Source organism: Molossus molossus, unplaced genomic scaffold (assembly GCF_014108415.1).
Source record: "Molossus molossus isolate mMolMol1 unplaced genomic scaffold, mMolMol1.p scaffold_m16_p_10, whole genome shotgun sequence".
In the NCBI taxonomy this organism is placed as follows: Eukaryota; Metazoa; Chordata; class Mammalia; order Chiroptera; family Molossidae; genus Molossus; species Molossus molossus.
Genome location: NW_023425345.1, coordinates 92,537,870 through 92,555,857, shown reverse-complemented (window position 1 = coordinate 92,555,857; position 17,988 = coordinate 92,537,870). Strand labels below are relative to the sequence as shown.

Genomic DNA, 17,988 nt, shown 5'->3' with positions numbered 1-17,988 from the left:
TGGTGACTGAAGCAGGGTGATCCTCATCTATTTTGTGCTGGATTGATTATTTATTTAATTATTTATTTATTTACAATTTCGTTCAAAGGACTGGAAAAATGAGAAAACAATGTAGAAATATTAGTGAAAAGAAACAATTCAAACTATTTAACCTTACATTTAGTGGTAAATATTTTAAAACTGGCTTGTTTTTCCACCCCTTAAAACCTCACAAGAAACTTAGGGTTTGAGTGCGCATGAGAGAAGAATAGAGAGAGAAGTGGTAGGGCAAGATGAGGCAGCATGCAACCTCTTCGTAAGTGAGATCGTGTATCTAAAATACCAGGTACTCCTGTGCAACCCAGAGCCTTTGCATGGACCTGGCCCACAGTACACCACCAGAAACAGAAACTTCAGTGTATCTGCAGTCCCAGTATTTGTCTAGCCTGCCTCCTGTTTGCTGTTCTGACCTGCTGTTCCTTGTTCTCATCTTATCTGGCCATCAGATCCATTGAGACCTCTTGGACAAAATGTCCTTACCCCTCCCTTGCCCCCAGACACCAAGGTCTTGCCCTCCAGCACCTTTTCTCTCTAGGTTCAGAAAGCAGAACCTGCCCTGGTCCAACATCCCCAGGTGAAGTAGATATCCTCACTTTCACAGTGTTGATTCCTAAAAGACCAATGTGTAAATCAGCCAGGGACAACAGTCCTAAATCTTAAAATACATAGCACACTTGCAGAATTTCACAAACAATACTGTTAGGACTTACATGGACAATATAATTCCTAACAGCCATTTTGCAAGCCTCCCCACCCAAGGAGAACAAAGACCAAACTTTCCACCATAGGAGAACTGGCTGGACAAGAAATGCTACCAGATACCAGGACCCAAACAACCACCCAATGTGAAATTCCTGTAGACCCAACTCCCTGCCCAAACCCACAACCAAGACCCCCAAACCCACCTACTGACAAAAGCTTCCCGCCAGTGGACCCATATAAGGACAAAACTCCAGCTCCTAGGGGCTGCCATCATCGACCCAATACCCCATGGCTCAGTGATGTGTAGCCCTTCCCTTTGGATATTCCCATCCCCACCCCTTTTCTTTAAATAAACCCAATTTTTCTTTATTCACCATCTAGATTGCTATTTACCATGCCTGCACAGACTGTCACCTTTCAAATACTTGTGGTGCCTTAATTGATGAGCTCCCCCCTCTCCCCCCAAAAAGGGTTGGATTTGAGTTAATATGAAAAGTTTCCCTAAGAGGTCAGCCATGATGGTGATGTCCCATTTATACTACAGAGTGAGGCCACTGAGGGAGGGAGGCAAGAGCTTTGTGGTGGGGGTCGCAGGGCAGGGCAGATCCAGAATCTCAGCAACCCTGACATGTACCCTGAGGACATTTCTATGAACTATAACCTAAATGATAGAAAGGACCTGGGGGTGTTTTTGTTTTTAAATGTTTGTGTTTTTTTGTTTGTTTGTTTTTTAAGATTTTTAAAATTCATTTTTAGAGAGAGAGGAAGGGAGAGGGAAAGGGAAATATCTATGTGACAGAAATCTCCATTGACTGCCTCCTGTATGCCTCCTACTGGGGATTGAGCCTGCAACCTGGGCATGTGCCCTGACCAGGAATGGAACCCATGACCTCTTGGTGCATTGGACCATGCTCAATCCACTGAGCCACACCGGCGGGCAGGACCTGGGGTTTTGGATCAAACAATCCTGGTTTGAGTTCCACCTCTACCATGTTCTGCCTTGTTACTTAGTGTTACTGAATCTGTTTTCCTCGTCCAAATAATTGAAATAATAAAAAAGCTCATATGTTAGTTGTGTTAATTACATGGAATAACATGTGAAATGTGCTTTGCATCATGTGGTTTTCAAATTACTGATCACAAAGCACACACTGTTAAAAAAACTTTTTTACATTAGCCATTATATACACATATAGATATATACATTTGAAACAAACGTTTCACAAAAACATTACTTATAAGTCACTTGATATTTTCTATTCTATTCTAGTTCGTGTTTTAAAATACTGGTTTGATTCACTACATCGTTTTCACAACTCCTAAAGGGTAACTTAAAACAAAACAATGCTGGTGCCCTGACCGGTTTGGCTCAGTGGTAAAACATCCTCCCACGGACCAAAGAGTCTCTGTTCCATTCAGGTCAAGGGCACATACCTCCGCTGAGGTTCATCCCAGGCCCTGGTCGGGTCGGTGGGAAAGGCAGCCAGTCAATGTGCCTCAGTTGATGTTTCTCTCTCACACACACACTGTCTGAAGATAAATGGAAAAAGGTATCCTCAGGTGAGGATTAAAAATTAATAATTAAAAAAAAAAAAAAACATTGCTGCAAATCATGCAGTTGTCAGTTATTACGATTATTATGGGGGGGGGGGCTGGGAATCTTCAATAGTCAGTGCAACAAAGGAAGAGGTCAAAGTTATTTGGTCAAGCACTAGAGATCCCTGTTGCCACGGGAATAGATCAGCCCCATTAGGGTTGCTCCACCCTTGCGTTCTTGCCCTCACGTGAAAAGGAGTGGCCCATGCCCCTGTCACTCACATCACTAGCTTCTCAAGCCCGCCCCACGCCTAGAGTGTTCGGAAGACCCGCCTCTTCTCTAAGGTTAAGCAGGAAGGCCAGGATTGGAGGCTCAGGCAGCGACGTAAATTTCCGCTTTGGGTGGCCTTCCGCTCCAACAGCTGTCGGGAGGGGGTCGGGGAACATTTAGAGGGGCTCCCCGACCGGTTAGCCCTTGAAAGTGCGATGAGATCGGTCAGCTACGTGCAGCGTGTAGCCCTAGAGTTCAGCGGAAGCCTCTTCCCGCATGCAATCTGCCTCGGAGACGTCGACAACGATACGGTCAGTGCATGCGCACTGCAAGTGCACGGCCGGGGCGGGGCCAGGGAAGCGGAGGAAGCCTGCGGCCCGAGCGGCGCCTGCGCAGTAGAACTAGGTTGGCGGAGCTGGGCAAGAACTTTAGAGATAGCTTAAGTGCCCGGGCGTCCTGAGCGAGTCGGTCTGGGGTTTTTCTAGGAGCGTGTATAACTGACTCTCTGCCTCACCGTAAGAGCCTAGTAAACCCTGGTGGCCAATTTCCTGGTTCACTGCGTCTATCGTTACGTTTCCTCCAGGGTTATTACTTCTAAAGTCATTTTACCGTTCAAAGCCTCAAAATAGGCTTAAAAAGCACCTCTGCTGCTCCTACACGTGGCCCCTTGTGTCGCTGGAATACATTGCAGTCTCTGCCTCGCCTCCCGGCTGGTAGACAATCTCCTTGTTCCTTTTCTCGATGCTTAAATGAATCATTACAGTTCTGGCCGGTTTGGCTCAGCGGTAGAGAGTCGCCAGCGGACCAATGAGTCGCGCGTTGGATTCGGCCAAGAGCACGTACGTGGTTGCCTGCTATTCCTCTGCCCTGGTCGGGGTCCTGCGGGAGGCAACCAGTCGTGTGTCCCTCATATGGATGTTTCTCTTTGTCTCCCTTTTTCTCCCTCTCTCCTTCCCACTCTATCTGAAGATAAATAGAAAAAAAAAATCCTTGGGCGAGGATTAAATATATACACACACATATAAATATGTGTATGTATATCTAAATGAGTGTGTAAGGAATCGGGGGCGCCGCCGAATAAAACAGAGAAGAGACTGGAGAGCCAATCAGCCGAATAAACAGGGATCAGGCTTTATTGGGTACACTCCGGGCGGGTTCACAGACTCCGGGGGTCGAGTCCTAGAAGCCGCCCTCAATGTAGGGGCTCCTGTCTTTTATATCTGCCTGTTGTATCTGGAATTTGTCCCTTAGGGTTTGGCCCTGCGGGGGTTATGCATGGAGCCTCTGGAATGTGAATAGATAAGAGCAAGATGGGAGTTAATCTATAGGCTCGAGGCAGGCCGTTCAGGGTGGGAGACAAGGCTGAGCAAGGTGACAATGGTCGAGCACTTTGCCTGGCGCCAGTCCCCCAGGCCATTGGACAGAGTGAATACAAGTAAAGCAGGTAGCATCATGCCTGGCACAAGGTTAATGGCTCGGTAAGTGTTGGTGCCATTGTTGTTAGTATTTGATCCTATTTTTCTGCAAATATTTATTGAACTGCCAATTATGCGCCAAGAACTCGACCACCTTCTGGGAATTAAAAAATGAACCCAGCCCTGGCCGGTTTGGCTCAGCGGTTAGAACGTCAGCCTGCGGTCCAGAGAGACCTGGGTTCGGTTCCCGCTAAGGGCGTGTATCTCTGTTGCAGTTTGTCCCCAGCCCTGGTTGGTCGTGCGGGTGGCAGCCACTCGATGTGTCCCTTTCATGTCGATGTTTCTCTCTCTCTCTCTTCCTCCCACTCTATCTGAACAAAAAATGGAAAAATGTCCTTGGGCGAGGATTAAAAAAAAAAATGAACCCAGACCTCAGGTAGCTCACAGGTGAGGTGATAGTCCTAGAATAACAAAATATAATGAGGTGTCTTGATTAAAATATGTAAAAAGGCCCAGCTAGGCTCAGTGGGTGTGCATCGACCCACACAGCAAAAGGTCACTGGTTCCATTCCCGGTCAGGACAGATGCCCAGCTTGTGGGCCCAATCCCCAGTGGGGGCATGTTGGAGGTGGCCAATTCATGTTCTCTCATTGATGTTTCTCTCTCTCCCTCTCCTTTCTAAAAAATCAATAAAGAAAAAATATTTTTTTTTAATTCCTAAAATAAAATAAAATATGTAAAAAGTTCTAGGGTTGCCCTGGCCGGTTTGGTTCAGCGGTTAGAGCATCGGCCTGGGGACCAGAGAGTCCTGGGTTTGGTTCCCGCTAAGGGCACATACCTCTTTGCAGTTTGTCCCCGGCCTTGGTTGGGGTCGTGTGCGTGGCAACCACTCGATGTGTCTGTCTCACATCGATATTTCTCTTTCTCTCTTCCTCCTCCTCTCACTCATGCTCTATCTGAAGATAAATGCAAAAATGTCCTTGGGTGAGGATTAAAAAAACAAAAACAAAAAACAAGTTCTAGGGTGAAGCATCAAAGAGGATGCAGGCTGTTGATGGTGTGAAACACTTTTTCCCCCCCAGACTTTATCTTTTCATTTATCTCTATTTAATATTTTTAGTACAAAGCACCTTATTGCCTTTCTTGCCTACCCTCTGTCCCATCTCCCTATTCTTCCTCCCCGCTGTTCTGTACTGTCTTTTGCCTGGAAAAAACAAACAAAACACCAGAAAACTGGGGCTAAAACATCCTCCCCACTTCGCAGACTCCTTTGTGCTGTGATGGAGAGGTATTTTATGAGTCCTCTTTTGGCTCTACTCCCTCTAGGAAGGAAAAAAAGTTATTCTCATAAATTTGTATTATGTTTTCTGGGCTTTCACATGTCTTCATATGCCAAGTACAATTTTTACGAGAAAATTAAGGGAGGCATTTTTAAGTAGTAAATTAACAAAGTGACTCTAGATGTGCATTATTTTCCTTTTTATCTGATTGTCTTCTTTGTTTATAAGAGAAAAATACATGCTCTTTTTCATAACTTCATATCACCAGCTCTTTTAGAAATTGTACTTTTCTAAGTGAATTGCACGGTTACACACTGAGTTCTGCAATATTAGGTATATTATACTTTTTTTCTTTAACCTGAGTTGTAAGTGCCATTAGGATAGGAATTTTTTGTCTGTTTTTAACTGCTTTACTCCCAACACTTAGAATAGTGCCTGGCACATAGTGGGCACTCAATAAATGTTTGCTGAATAAATCAGGTTTGTTAGGAAAAGCAAATGTGATTATGTGTCTCAAAGCAATTTGAAGGGCTCTACCTGTTAACAAATATAATTGAAAGATGGGCAAGTAGTTGAGATAGTTGGCTAGTAATCAGATGTGGTACAGATAGCCTGCAAAAGTGTGGACGGAAATTTTGTTATTGGTTCCCCAGGCCAGCATCTGGAAATTGTGGGCAGGAAAAGGACTTACTTCATTCTAATAAACCTTTAGCCAAAAGTGATGGCCACAGTGTGTGATATGTGATAGTTCTTTGAAACTAATTTATTTTCTGCTAAGTCTGAGGGAGGAGCCATGAATAGAATACACACCTTCTGTAACTACCCACCGAAGCCTGGCTACACCATGAGAGAGAAAGCCTCTAGAAGGCTGAAGCAGATCACAGATAGATCTCACCTCCTTTCTCCTTTAGCATCTCTGACTGATGGTGTACTATCCAGCTGGGGTTCTTTAGTGTCACTTTGGCCGCCAGAGCTAGACTCAACCACAAAGAAGCAGAACTGCGGGGAAGCATTATACCTTAGTCACCCCTTATCTGCAATTTCAGTTACCCGCAGTCAACAGAAGTCCAAAAACATTAAATGGAAAATTCTAGAAATAATTCATAAGTTTTAAATTGCGTGCTGTTTTGAGTGTCATGATGGAATCTCGTTCAGTCCCACTCCATCTAGCCTGGGAGATGAATCATCCCTTTGTCCAGTGTATTCTCACTACATATGTTACCCACTGTTGGTCACTTAGCCATCTGGGTTATCAGATCAAGACTAACCGTCTCAGAATCACAGTGCTTGTATTTAAGTAACCCTTATTTTATTTAATAAAAGCCCTGGCTGGTTTAGCTCAGCGGTTGGAGCATCGGCCTGCGGACCAGAGAGTCCCAGGTTCAGTTCTGGTAGGGGCACGTACCAAAAAATAATAATAATAATAAAATAATGGCCCCAAAGCACAAGAGTAGTGATACTGGCAATTTGGATATGCCAAGTAGGAGTGGTTAAGTGCTTCCTTTAAGTGAAAAGGTGAACATTCTCAACTTAATAAGAAAAGTAGTCATAGGCCCTGGCCAGTTTGGCTCAGAGGTTAGAGCGTCGGCCTGCGGTCCGGAGAGACCCGGGTTCGGTTCCCGCTAAGGGCACGTACTTCGGTTGCAGTTTGTCCCCGGCCCTGGTTGGTCGTGCGGGTGGCAGCCACTCGATGTGTCCCTTCACGTCGATGTTTCTCTCTCTCTCTCTGTTCCTCTCTCTCCCTCCCACTCTATCTGTACAAAAAATGAAAAAATATCCTCGGGTGAGGATAAAAAAATAAAAATAAAATAAATAAAAAATAAAAAAACCTTAAAAAAATAAATAAAAAAAAAGAAAAGTAGTCATAGGCTGAGGTTGCTAAAATCTATGATCAGAACAAATCTATCCATGAAATTGTAAAGAAAGAAAAAAAAAATGCATGCTTGTTTTGCTGTTGTACATGAAATTGCAAAATTGATGGTCATAGTGCGTGATCAATGGAAAAGTCATTGAATTTGTGGGTGGAAGAAAATATGTTCTAGTTGATGGCATCAGATTACCCCAGAAAGCACTGAGCCTATATGAAGACTTCAGTAAGGGACCCCCTGAAATGAGTGACCACATTTACTTAACTTTTACTATAGTATATCATTATAATTATTCTCTTTTATTAGTAGTTGGTAATCTCTTACTGTGCCTAACCTATAAATTAAACTTTATCATGGCATGTATATATAGAAAAAAATATAGTACGCATGAGGGTTCAGTACACTCTGCAGTTTCAGGCACCCACTGGGGTCTTGGAACATATCCCTCCTGGAGCTGCTAGGCACAGATGGACTGCCCTGGGATTGTGCTCTTCCAGCGCCATTACCTCACTCTGCCTGGCTCCCTGCACCTACCACGCTGTTTTATGATTTTATTCCTGTGCCTGTGCCCTTGTTAAACTGTGAGGCCCTTCTCAGCAGGGAGTTTGTGGCATTTATCTTTGTACCCCTAACTGGTCGTCCAGCTTTACCTGAAAACTCAAGGGCTGACTGGGCATTCTCTTTCATTCTGATTGTTCTTTGTTTCTTAAAAAAATCTTTTTTGGTATTTGTCTATTAAGTAAACATTTTATCGAGGCCTACTATAGACTCATTTGTTGGATGAATGGATTGTACAAAGGATGCTAAGACTCCCTAGCCTTGGGGGTTAGAGGCTGGAAACTACCCGGTGTTAGCGCCAATCCCTTCTAAATGCTTTCCTCTATTAGCTCAGTTCTCACAACCTTATGAAGCAGCTATTCCTATGATCTTCGTTTTATAGATGAAAAAGTATAGGCAGAGAGAACTGGATTCAAATGCAGACAGCGGCACTCGGGGCCTCTGTGCCATGCAGCTTCTCTCCTATGGGTGGCAGAAGCCCTCTGGGGGCAGCTGTAATGGAAACATGGGGTGCATGCCCAACCGGTGTGGCTCAGTAGATGGAGTATCCTCCCATGGACTGAGCGGTCCCGGTTCGATTCTGGACAGGGTATGTGCCTGGGTTGTGGGCTCAATCCCCAGTTAGGGCTGTGCAGGAGGCGGCCAATTGATGTTTCTCTCTCACGTTGATTTTCCATTTTTCTCCTTTCCTCTCTCTAAGAAACCAATAAAAACATATTAAAAAATTTTTTTTCCAAAGAAAAGAAGTGCTGTCTGGTTTGGCTTAGCTGTTGGAGCGTCTGCCTGTGGACCAATGAGTCATGGGTTCCATTCTGATCAAGGGCACGTACCTCGATTGTAGTTCGTCCCCGGCTCTGGTCGGGTCATGTGGGAGGCAACCAATTGATGTGTTCCTCTCACATCGATCTTTCTCTCTCTCCCTCTCTCCCCCTTCCTCCCACTCTATTTGAAGATAAATGGAAAAATATCCTTGGGTGAGGATTAAAAAAAAAAGAAGAAGAAGCATTGAGTGTAGAAGTTTTAATCTAAATAAACTTGTTTTATACTTCTATGATCTAACATTCCCATAACTATTAAAAAGTAATTAATCTAAGATTCAAATCAAGTAAGTCATTGATAAATTCCAGTTCATTGCTAATTTTTCCTGAATGTTTTTCTGTTATGCCTTTGTTGCCTTTAGAATGAAATCTCCTTGTGGAATTGTGTACCTGAAACCTGTAGAATTTTGTTAACCAGTGTCACCCCAATAAATTCGATAAAAAGGAAAAAAAAGAATTAAATCTCCTGAGAATCTAATATTCGCTCTGTCCTGCGGACAGAAAGTGGGTGTTGGATGTGTCCACGAGGGGAAATCCTGAAGCTATCAGTGGAAATGGGGTTCTGAGCGACCTTATTATTATCATCGTGAGCCCCTGGGAAGGGTAGCCAGCCTTCGGTTGCGCCTGGGGGATGGAGTACACAGAAACAGATAGTGGAGGAGAGGCTTCATGCAGGGAGCCTGCCCTCCTGAGAACTCAGCCACCGCTGGAGGGCACCAGAGGCCCAAGAGCATGGCTGCTGACACCAGCAGCCCCTTCAGGCTGCCCCACCTCCGGCCCCTCCATCCCTGTGTTCACTCACACACACTGAGATCGAAAGGTCTTGCTAACGGAGGTAGGGCCCCCAGAGCTGACTTGATTTTTTTAACCTGGCTCCTAATTGGATATGAGAATTTGATTGAAACTAAATTCTTTAAAAGTTGAATATTTGGAGTTGTTTTCAAGTACAGAGATGGGGCAAAAGTAGGTGTACAGTTGTGAGTATGTGAAACAGTTTAGTCTCGTATTATTACTTATTAATATTTTCCATATGAACAACTGTACACCTACTTTTGCCACACACACACCCCATATGTCCCATTTCTAAGTGACAAATTAGAGCCAAAGTCAAGATGTGGGGCATTGAACTGTTCAGATGTCAATCTTTTCTGGGATGATTTCTGTATTGCCTCACTCCTGTAACCTCCCCTGCCCATCACACACACACCACCACCACCACCACCACCACCACCTCCACCACCTCCACCACCTCCACCACCACCACCTCCACCATAACCACCCCCAACAACGGAAATGAAGAAACTCTGGGAAACCATGGCTGTATTGGTCACCAAAGATTTTTAATAAAGTTGATGAAGGTTCAAGTTGATGTCCTGTGATTTCCTGGGGATGGGCCCAGTAGAGAAGAGTTTGGGGTGGGTCAGCAGGATCCCGTGCTAACACTCTTCTCTCTCCATCTGAAGTTAAATGAACTGGTGGTGGGAGACACCAGTGGGAAGCTCTCTGTGTACAAGAATGATGACAGCCGGCCATGGCTCACCTGTTCCTGTCAGGGAATGGTCAGTATTCAACTACCAGGGTCTCAAGGTGGGGGAAGGGAAGTCTGTCCAGGAGCTGTCAAGCCCGAGACCCATGGGAGCTCACCAGTGTGTCCTAACCCACCAGCTATGCAGCTTAGCCGCTGGCTCAGGGTTCGATTGATTCAGGGAGGGAAGCCCCCAAGCAGTGATCTCCCAACTGTTACACACACACACACATACACGCACATACACACACGGGTGAGTGTGGGTATTTTATGTAATGGAGTGATGCCCTAAGTACTTTAGGGAAACTGCCTAGGTTGTCTGATCTTACAAAGTAGAAAATGGGGCAAGTATTTGAGTAAGTCTAGAAACATGATAGTCTGGCTATCTTGGAGTTTTTGTTTTGTAAAGATTTTGTTTTGAGCCCAAATAGTCTTTACTTCAGGTCTTCGTATTGCTGTCTGGGTAAACCAAGCCCAACCCATAGCACAGTAACTCAGTTCACACAGACTCTCCGTGTAGGTCTATGCACAGGTTTTCAGCCAATGTGGTCGTTAGAAAACCTGCTCCTTCCTGCTTCATAGAGATTAGGGAGCAGTGGTCTCCTCTGTGTCTCCTGAACCTCCCTTTCTTCTTTTGCAGCTGACTTGCGTTGGGGTTGGAGATGTATGTAACAGAGGAAAGGTAAGAACCCTCGGGGCCCTTGGGACTTCAGTGTTACTCCCAGGCCTCACCTCCATCGATCGCTGTCTCAAGGTGGGAATCAGTTGAGAGTGAATGGCTTCTGCCCTGACCTCTGTGTTCTAATGATCAGTCTGTGCTCAAACTTCCCTCCCCAGTCCATCTCCCCGATACCTCTGACTCTTCCAGAACCTGGTGGTGGCAGTGAGTGCTGAGGGCTGGTTTCACTTGTTTGACCTGACACCTGCCAGGACCCTGGATGCTTCCGGGCACCATGACACCCTCATGGGAGAGGAGCAGCGTCCGATCTTTAAGCAGCACATCCCTGCCAACACCAAGGTCATGCTGATCAGCGACATCGGTGGGCATGGCTGTCTTTGCAGGCAGCTGGGGGACTGGGAGTCTGTGGATCATAGAGCAGATCTCAAGGGATTCAGGGGAGAGAGGGGAGTCAGTATTCATTTGTGCAAGTGCTGTGGAGAATAAATCACGGAAAGGAGCTAGAGAGTGTCGAGGTAGGGGTAGCAATTCTAAATGGAGTCGTCAGGGAAGTCCTTGCTGAGAAGGTTACATTTGATCAAAAAATTGAAAAAAAAGAAACAGAGGAAGACTGGGGAAAAAAATTGAAGATGGTAAGGGAATGAGCCGTATGGATACGGGGCTGATATTTTGGCCAGAAGCTGACCTGCACCTGGTGGTGGGGCTATGGGGTGAATCAGCACACCGAGTTGTGTATCCGAGGGAGGCAGTGATAGGACCTGTGGAGCAGATGGGTGGGTGGGGCCCAGGAAAAGGTGGGTGTTGGCACAGGAAGGGCAGGGGAGCCCGAACCAGACTCGGTGTGTGAGGCGGCTCCACAGCAGACTGGGCTTGAAGTCGCACCGGATAAAAATGCCAGCGGCGATGTCAGCAGAGGAGTGAGGACAGGGTGACACACGCAGCTTGGGCGCCAAACTCGTCTTGTTTTCTGGATCCACAGATGGAGACGGGTGCAACGAGCTGGTGGTAGGTTACACCGACCGTGTGGTGCGGGCTTTCCGCTGGGAGGACCTGGGCGAGGGCACTGAGCATCTGACGGGGCAGCTGGTGTCACTCAAGAAATGGACGCTGGAAGGTCAGGTGAGAGGCTGAGTGGGGACCGCGGAGCCCAGAGAGCAGGGAGGAAGGCCTCCTGGAGGGGGCTGTGGGAGAACAGTCGTGGACCACGATACAGGGTGGGAAGAAGGGCAGATCACCCTGCTGAGAGAGAGCTGAAGACCATTTCAACTCAGTCTTAGTGCAAATCGCTAGTAACGGCAAATAGGAAGAAGCCAGGGCGAGGCATCAGGAATGTCAAGGTGGGTGCGGCGTGGTCTGCGTCATGATCTGGACCCCACCTGAGGCGTGCTCAGAGGAAAACAGACAGATGGTGCTTATAGGGAGGATGGACCAGGCAGGAGCCCTGCGAGCTCTGGAATTCCTCCCGCCACTACCCTCGACGCCTGGGGACGGCTCACAAGGCCCCTGCCCCACCTGTCTGCGCTGTTCTTTGCTGGGTCCCACTTCCTCTCTCTCCAGCCCCATGTAAGCCTCTGTTCCCTGGTGCAGGTGGACAGTCTCTCGGTGACTCCGGGGCCCCTGGGTGTTCCTGAATTGATAGTATCGCAGCCGGGCTGTGCTTATGCAGTTCTCCTGTGTACCTGGAACAAGGACACTGGGTACTCCGCCACCTCTGACGGGACCACAGAGGGCAGTAGGTAAGGGGTGCAGGCCCGAGGGTGGTGTGGGATGGGTGCATGGGAGCCAGGTCGGGCTCCAGATGTACACAGCAGTGGATGGGTCTGCAGTTGGCAGAGCTGTTAGCTAGGTTCGGAAGCACCTCTCCTGGGAAGGAGGACCTGGAGACCCAGGAAATCCTGGCTCTAACCTTGTAGCAGCTGGAAGAGGTTCCAAGACTCTTTTCTACTTGCCACATAGGCTGGATGGGGTCAGCAGTAGGTTTCCTAGCTGATTCACATCTTGGCAGCTCTTACGGAGATGGGGCCACAGAGGTGCCGGAGAACTAAGCTCACTGGGTATCCCACTGAGTCCCCCAGTCTCCTGCCCACAGGGAGACACCGGCCGCCCGAGATGTTGTGCTGCACCAGACGTCCGGCCGCATCCACAACAAGAATGTCTCTACTCACCTCATTGGCAACATCAAACGAGGTGAAAGGGTGGGGCGAGGCAGGCTGCATCACTTTGGGAGAGGAGATGCAAGGCTTTCTCTCATTTCTAGTCCTGCCCCTCCTTCCCTCCCTGCCCTTGGCCGCCCTGTATCTCACATGCTCTGATCTTGCTTTGACCTTCATGTTGTCTTCCCCTGGGCCTTCTGTCCCACCCACAGGCCACAGCCCTGAGAGTGGTGGCTCTGGCCTCTTCGCCCTCTGCACCCTGGATGGTGAGTTCCCGGGATCAGCTACAGGCCAGTGCTGGGGGAGGTTGTGTGCTGGCTGTCTGCTCGGGTCCTGTCCCACCCAGCCCAGCCTGCCTCTCCTCCTGCAGGGACACTGAAGCTGATGGAGGAAGCAGACAAGCTGCTGTGGTCCGTGCAGGTGGATCACCAGCTTTTCGCCCTAGAGAAGTTGGATGTCACGGTGGGTGGAAAACCTGGGAGAGAAACATCCTTACCTTCTTCACATGGAGAGAGAAGATTTCAGTGCAGCCATTCTCGCTTCACAGTTAACTCACGAGCGTTATCTTACGGCCCCCTTAAGACAGGGCAGACTCCCTTTGCAGTGAGTTGTTCCTGCAGTCCACAGCGCTTAGCGCTGTCCCTGTGCCCGGGGAATCTCGTGTCTCAGCACCTTTCAGGAGCATCAGCTCCAAAGAGAAGGAAGCAATCACTAGGGTCCGGAAGCTAGTGATCAGTCCCAAGTCCAGACGTATGTTAAGTTTTTTTCTTGCCCTGTGTGAGTCTGACTTGACTAAGGCTGTGGCCCCTGAACCCGCCGATGGGGCTGCCCTTTGGGCTGCCGCCACGCGTGCTGGGTGGTGCAGAAGGCGTGAAGCTGTGAGGGCAGGCAGAGCAGGCCCGGGTTGGAGGGCCGATTCTGGCACCTGCCAGCTGAGGGAGCTTGGGTGCGTGACTATTTCTATAAGCCGAAATTCCCTCCGCATCAGCTGGCAGTGAGGTTGCCTACTCCGCGGGGTGGTCGTGAGCACTATGTGAGGTGGCTCATTTGACAGCCCCTGTGGAGCCTGGCACGTGGGAGAAATTCGGTAAGACACATATGGTGGTTTTTATATTTTACCCGGCCCTGTCATTGGATCTGTTTCTAAAGCGGCTCCTGGCCACCCCTGCAACCTTGTCTCTGACCTTTATCAGGGCAACGGGCACGAAGAGGTGGTTGCCTGTGCCTGGGATGGACAGACGTATATCATTGATCACAACCGCACGGTTGTCCGCTTCCAAGTGGACGAGAATGTTCGAGCCTTCTGCGCAGGTGGGTCCCTGCTCCCTGGCCCCCCCTAACCACACCTGTCTGTCTCTTATTTCCATCCTCAGCGTGTCCCCTAACATGAGTCTTCACAAACAAATGAGTTCCTTAGCTCTTTCATGAGAGGGTGATGGGTGGGTACTAAACCACCCGCTTGACAGTTTTAAACAAGGAAAAGTAAAAGACAATGAGATCTCCATTTCTGACTATTTTGAAGAATGGGATGTGTTCTTATCTATTTGTGTGAAGACATAAGAAAGCTCCTTCCCTTCTGAGCATATCAGGACTCTGAAGGACGCTCCTAGAGCAGCGATTTTCAGCCTCTTTCATCCCATGGCACACGTGAACTAATTGCTAAAATTCTGCGGCACATCAAAAAATGTATTTTTTGCCAGTCTGACAAAAAGGTATTGTTTTGATTCATTCACACCGGATGGCTATCGTTGTGTTAGTTGTTGTCACTTTTTTTTTTTTAATTTGACAATCTCAGGGAAAAGAGGTCCGTGACCCTGACTGAATAGTCAGGGGTGGCATGTTTTAAAGACTCTTGTGGCACACTGGTCGAAAATCGCTGTCCTAGAACATTCCCATCCGTTCCAAATCGGGACCTGAGGTGCCCGCACTCACTCTTTGGGAGGACGTGGAGATGTCTGCGGTTACGAAGAACTGAGCAGTGCCTTTGCAAAGGGGAACTAGCAAGACTAGTCATTACTCCAGGGCTTTCACTGAGATAACAAAGTCAAGTTCACATTTTTGGATGCTATGGGTTTTGTTACTATAGTTTTTCTACATCTGGAACGGGCCAGATATTTTTCCATGTTACTGAGTTCCCAACAGAGAAGACTTAGAAAGAGAGAGCCTTTTGTTTTCTGCTTGGCATCTGTGGGCGGGGCAGAACTGCTGATGCCAGTGCCCGTATGTTGTTCTTGCCTTCTCGCCAACACCGGACTGAAACTTCCTGACCTTTGTCTCACCACCCACACGTCCCAGGTCTGTATGCCTGCAAAGAGGGCCGCAACAGCCCCTGCCTCGTGTACGTCACCTTCAACCAAAAGATCTATGTGTACTGGGAGGTGCAGCTCGAGCGGATGGAGTCTACCAATCTGCTGAAATTGCTGGAGGCTGAGCCCGAGTTCCAGAGCCTGCTGCAGGAGCTGGGCATGGGTGAGTCCCAGCAAGCTGCGGGGCTAGCGAAGCAGGGGCCCAGGAGAGCCACAGCCTCTCACCAGCCCCTTTCTTGCCCTCAGATCCTGATGACCTCCCAGCAGCCCGCACCCTGGTTCACCAAACCCTCTACCACCCTGAGCAGCCACCACAGTGTGCTCCTGCAGGCCTCCAGGACCCCACCTAGCTGGACTCCCCCTCTTAGCTGAAGAAGGAGCCTTCTGAACCTCTCTACCCCCAAGGTATCCACGGCATTGGCAGGATAGGGAATAGAGATTACAGAGGAACACGGACAGATGGCAGCAACCCGAGGGTGACTGAACTGCGGACCGCATGGTCTTCTTGGGGAGAGAAGAGACAAGTTGACTCTCTGCCCATTTTCTTATGTACCTCGCCCATCACATCAGCAGGGTTGTAGTACCCTGACCTTATTCCACATTATCTGACACTGCCCCCTCCCAGAGCTCCCCAGCCTTGCCGTACTTATTCGTAAGGAGGGGCCCAAATCTTTTGCATGTTCCCGACACTCATGAGGAAACCGCTTCGGGGCCAGTGGCGCAGGGAGGTAACGGCTCTGCCCCATCCCAGGCTCCACCTCCCAGGTCACCGACAGTAGGAATGACTCCCGGAATGGCAGACCGTTTGCTTTGTTTGGGAGGGTCTTTCAGGACATTTTACAGTCTGGTTTTTCTGTGTCCCCAGCAACCCTGAGATGATTTTGCTCTATTTTCCAAAGAAACGAGGCCAACAGTCTCTCATTTTGCCATATTTGTCAAGTATTGTGCAGCTTCATAGGCCTTGCTCCATTTCCCACCCACCTGGCCCCATAAAGGCACCGCATCGTCTATCAGACAATCGGCATTTAAAACCTGGTGCAGGTTTCTGATCCAGACCATCATCAGAGTGATATCTTGGGCCATTTATATCTTCTGCTCTTAATTCTGTGCTTTAAATCAGTACTTTTCAAATTGTAGGTGGCGATCGTTTAGTGGGTTGTGGTCAGCACTTTTTGAATAAATGAAATAGAGTGAAGAATAAAGTATATTGCTTGCAGTATAGGGAAGCATTGTTCTGTTATAATTTTATGTGTATGTGTATACTGAGTGTAATAGAAAATGTACTTTCTGCTTTGAATCACGTTCAAAGGAGTTAGAAAGCTATTGCTCTCGATCGTACTGACTCCAGCCAGATGGTCCCATCTGGGGAAGGGTCCACATTCACATTTCCTTCTTGGAAGGGAATGAGGGCAGAGTTATCATTCAGCCTCTGACAGGCATGGCGGAAGACCAAAGAAGGACAGTACCATAGAGAAACAGGTGTTTATTCAAATGGAGAAGCGGCTGATGGTCCCCTTGTAGGGCCTGGGGTCTACGGTCTGCAATTACAGAAGCAGCAGGAGGCAGGAGGGAAAAGAACAGGTTGACACCAGGAAAGAGGAGGTCATGGAGCAGGGCCGTGAGGGACCAGGGTACTGCCACACATGAAAGGTAAGGCCAAGTGTCACAGGGCAGCTCCTTGCATCCTGGTTCTTCTCTAGTCTACCCCACCCATGACTTTGTTTCCAGCCCCCAGGTCTAGTTCCCTAGTTTACGTTAGTTACCACGCTCTTCCTCTTCCCCTCATTCATGATTTGAGAGACTGAAACCAGCCAGAAAGACACTCAGGTCTGGCTTCTTAAGGTTTGGGTTCCTGTCTTCACAGTGAAGTCAGAAGAGCCTCCTTGTCTCTGCTTTGGCTTAGAGCCTGGCAGGGGATAGAAAGCCACTGACTCCAAAACAGGGCAAGCCCCAGCTCAGGAAGCCACAGGTGAGGGGTAGGAAGCCCCTGGTGAGGTGGGGGAGTTCTGGAAGTAAGAAGGAATACCGGGTAGGTGAAGTCTGAGTGCTGACAGCCCCGCCATCGTGTCCACCTTGGGGGCAGCTCCCTACAGGGCTCTGGCACACACACCGAAGTTCAGGGGCCCAGTGGATGAAAAAGCAAGTGGGGAAGGACAAATATCTGGAACAAATGTCGGAGGTATATCCAAGGTTTCGCAGATAACCAAATAATAACTGGCTTCCGGTGTTCGCAAGCCCAGAAAAGGTAACGAACAGAGCTCCAGCCGTGTGAGCTGGCATTCCTGTGCCAAGCCACTGTCCTGTTGTAGGAAATCATTCTGGTCAGTGTTTCACCCCCCCACGCCACCGAGCAGAGGTGTGCAGAATCAGGAAGGAGGGCACCAGCAGGGCTGGGGGCCCGGTTGGTGAGGGGTGGCATCTACTTAGGAAAGATAATGAGCCCAGAAGGTGAGGTGAGAGAATGGGAGTAAAGGCAGTCGAGGGATTTTGGGGTGGCACTGGGGGACAGGTAGAGGCCAATTTCTACCATGCCCGGGGCCCAGCCGGGAACCCTTTTGTTTGTGTCATTTTCTGCTGCCCTGATTTGGCTTTGCCCTTCTCTGGAGGGGAATGAGAGGGAGCAGGGCAGCCAGAGCCCTGACATCCTGGGCCCTCTCTAGAAAAAGTCCTGGAGGATAGGGAAGTCGCCAAGGAGCAGAGAAGGATGTGGCCAACAGGGACATGGAACAGGAGGGTGAGGGTGGTGACAGAAGGCACAAAGTAGTCCCCAGCTACCTGGCTGTAGTGATGTCCCCATGCCCCACATGGCTCTTCCCTTAAGTCACAGCACTTCCCCTG

The 17,988-nt window shown here is 48.5% G+C and overlaps 1 protein-coding gene across 1 annotated transcript; it reads left to right on the top strand.

The window, feature by feature from the left end:
* Nucleotides 1–2,573: 2,573 nt before the first annotated feature.
* ITFG2 (integrin alpha FG-GAP repeat containing 2) lies at nt 2,574–16,357 on the top strand. Its single transcript, XM_036253026.1, has 12 exons — nt 2,574–2,859; nt 9,951–10,046; nt 10,653–10,694; nt 10,881–11,052; nt 11,671–11,810; nt 12,279–12,427; nt 12,781–12,878; nt 13,057–13,110; nt 13,215–13,306; nt 14,038–14,155; nt 15,140–15,313; nt 15,397–16,357. Exons 1-12 carry the CDS (start codon nt 2,764–2,766, stop codon nt 15,498–15,500), a joined length of 1,335 nt encoding a protein of 444 aa, XP_036108919.1. The 5' UTR covers nt 2,574–2,763; the 3' UTR covers nt 15,501–16,357.
* The last annotated feature ends 1,631 nt before the right edge of the window (nt 16,358–17,988 follow it).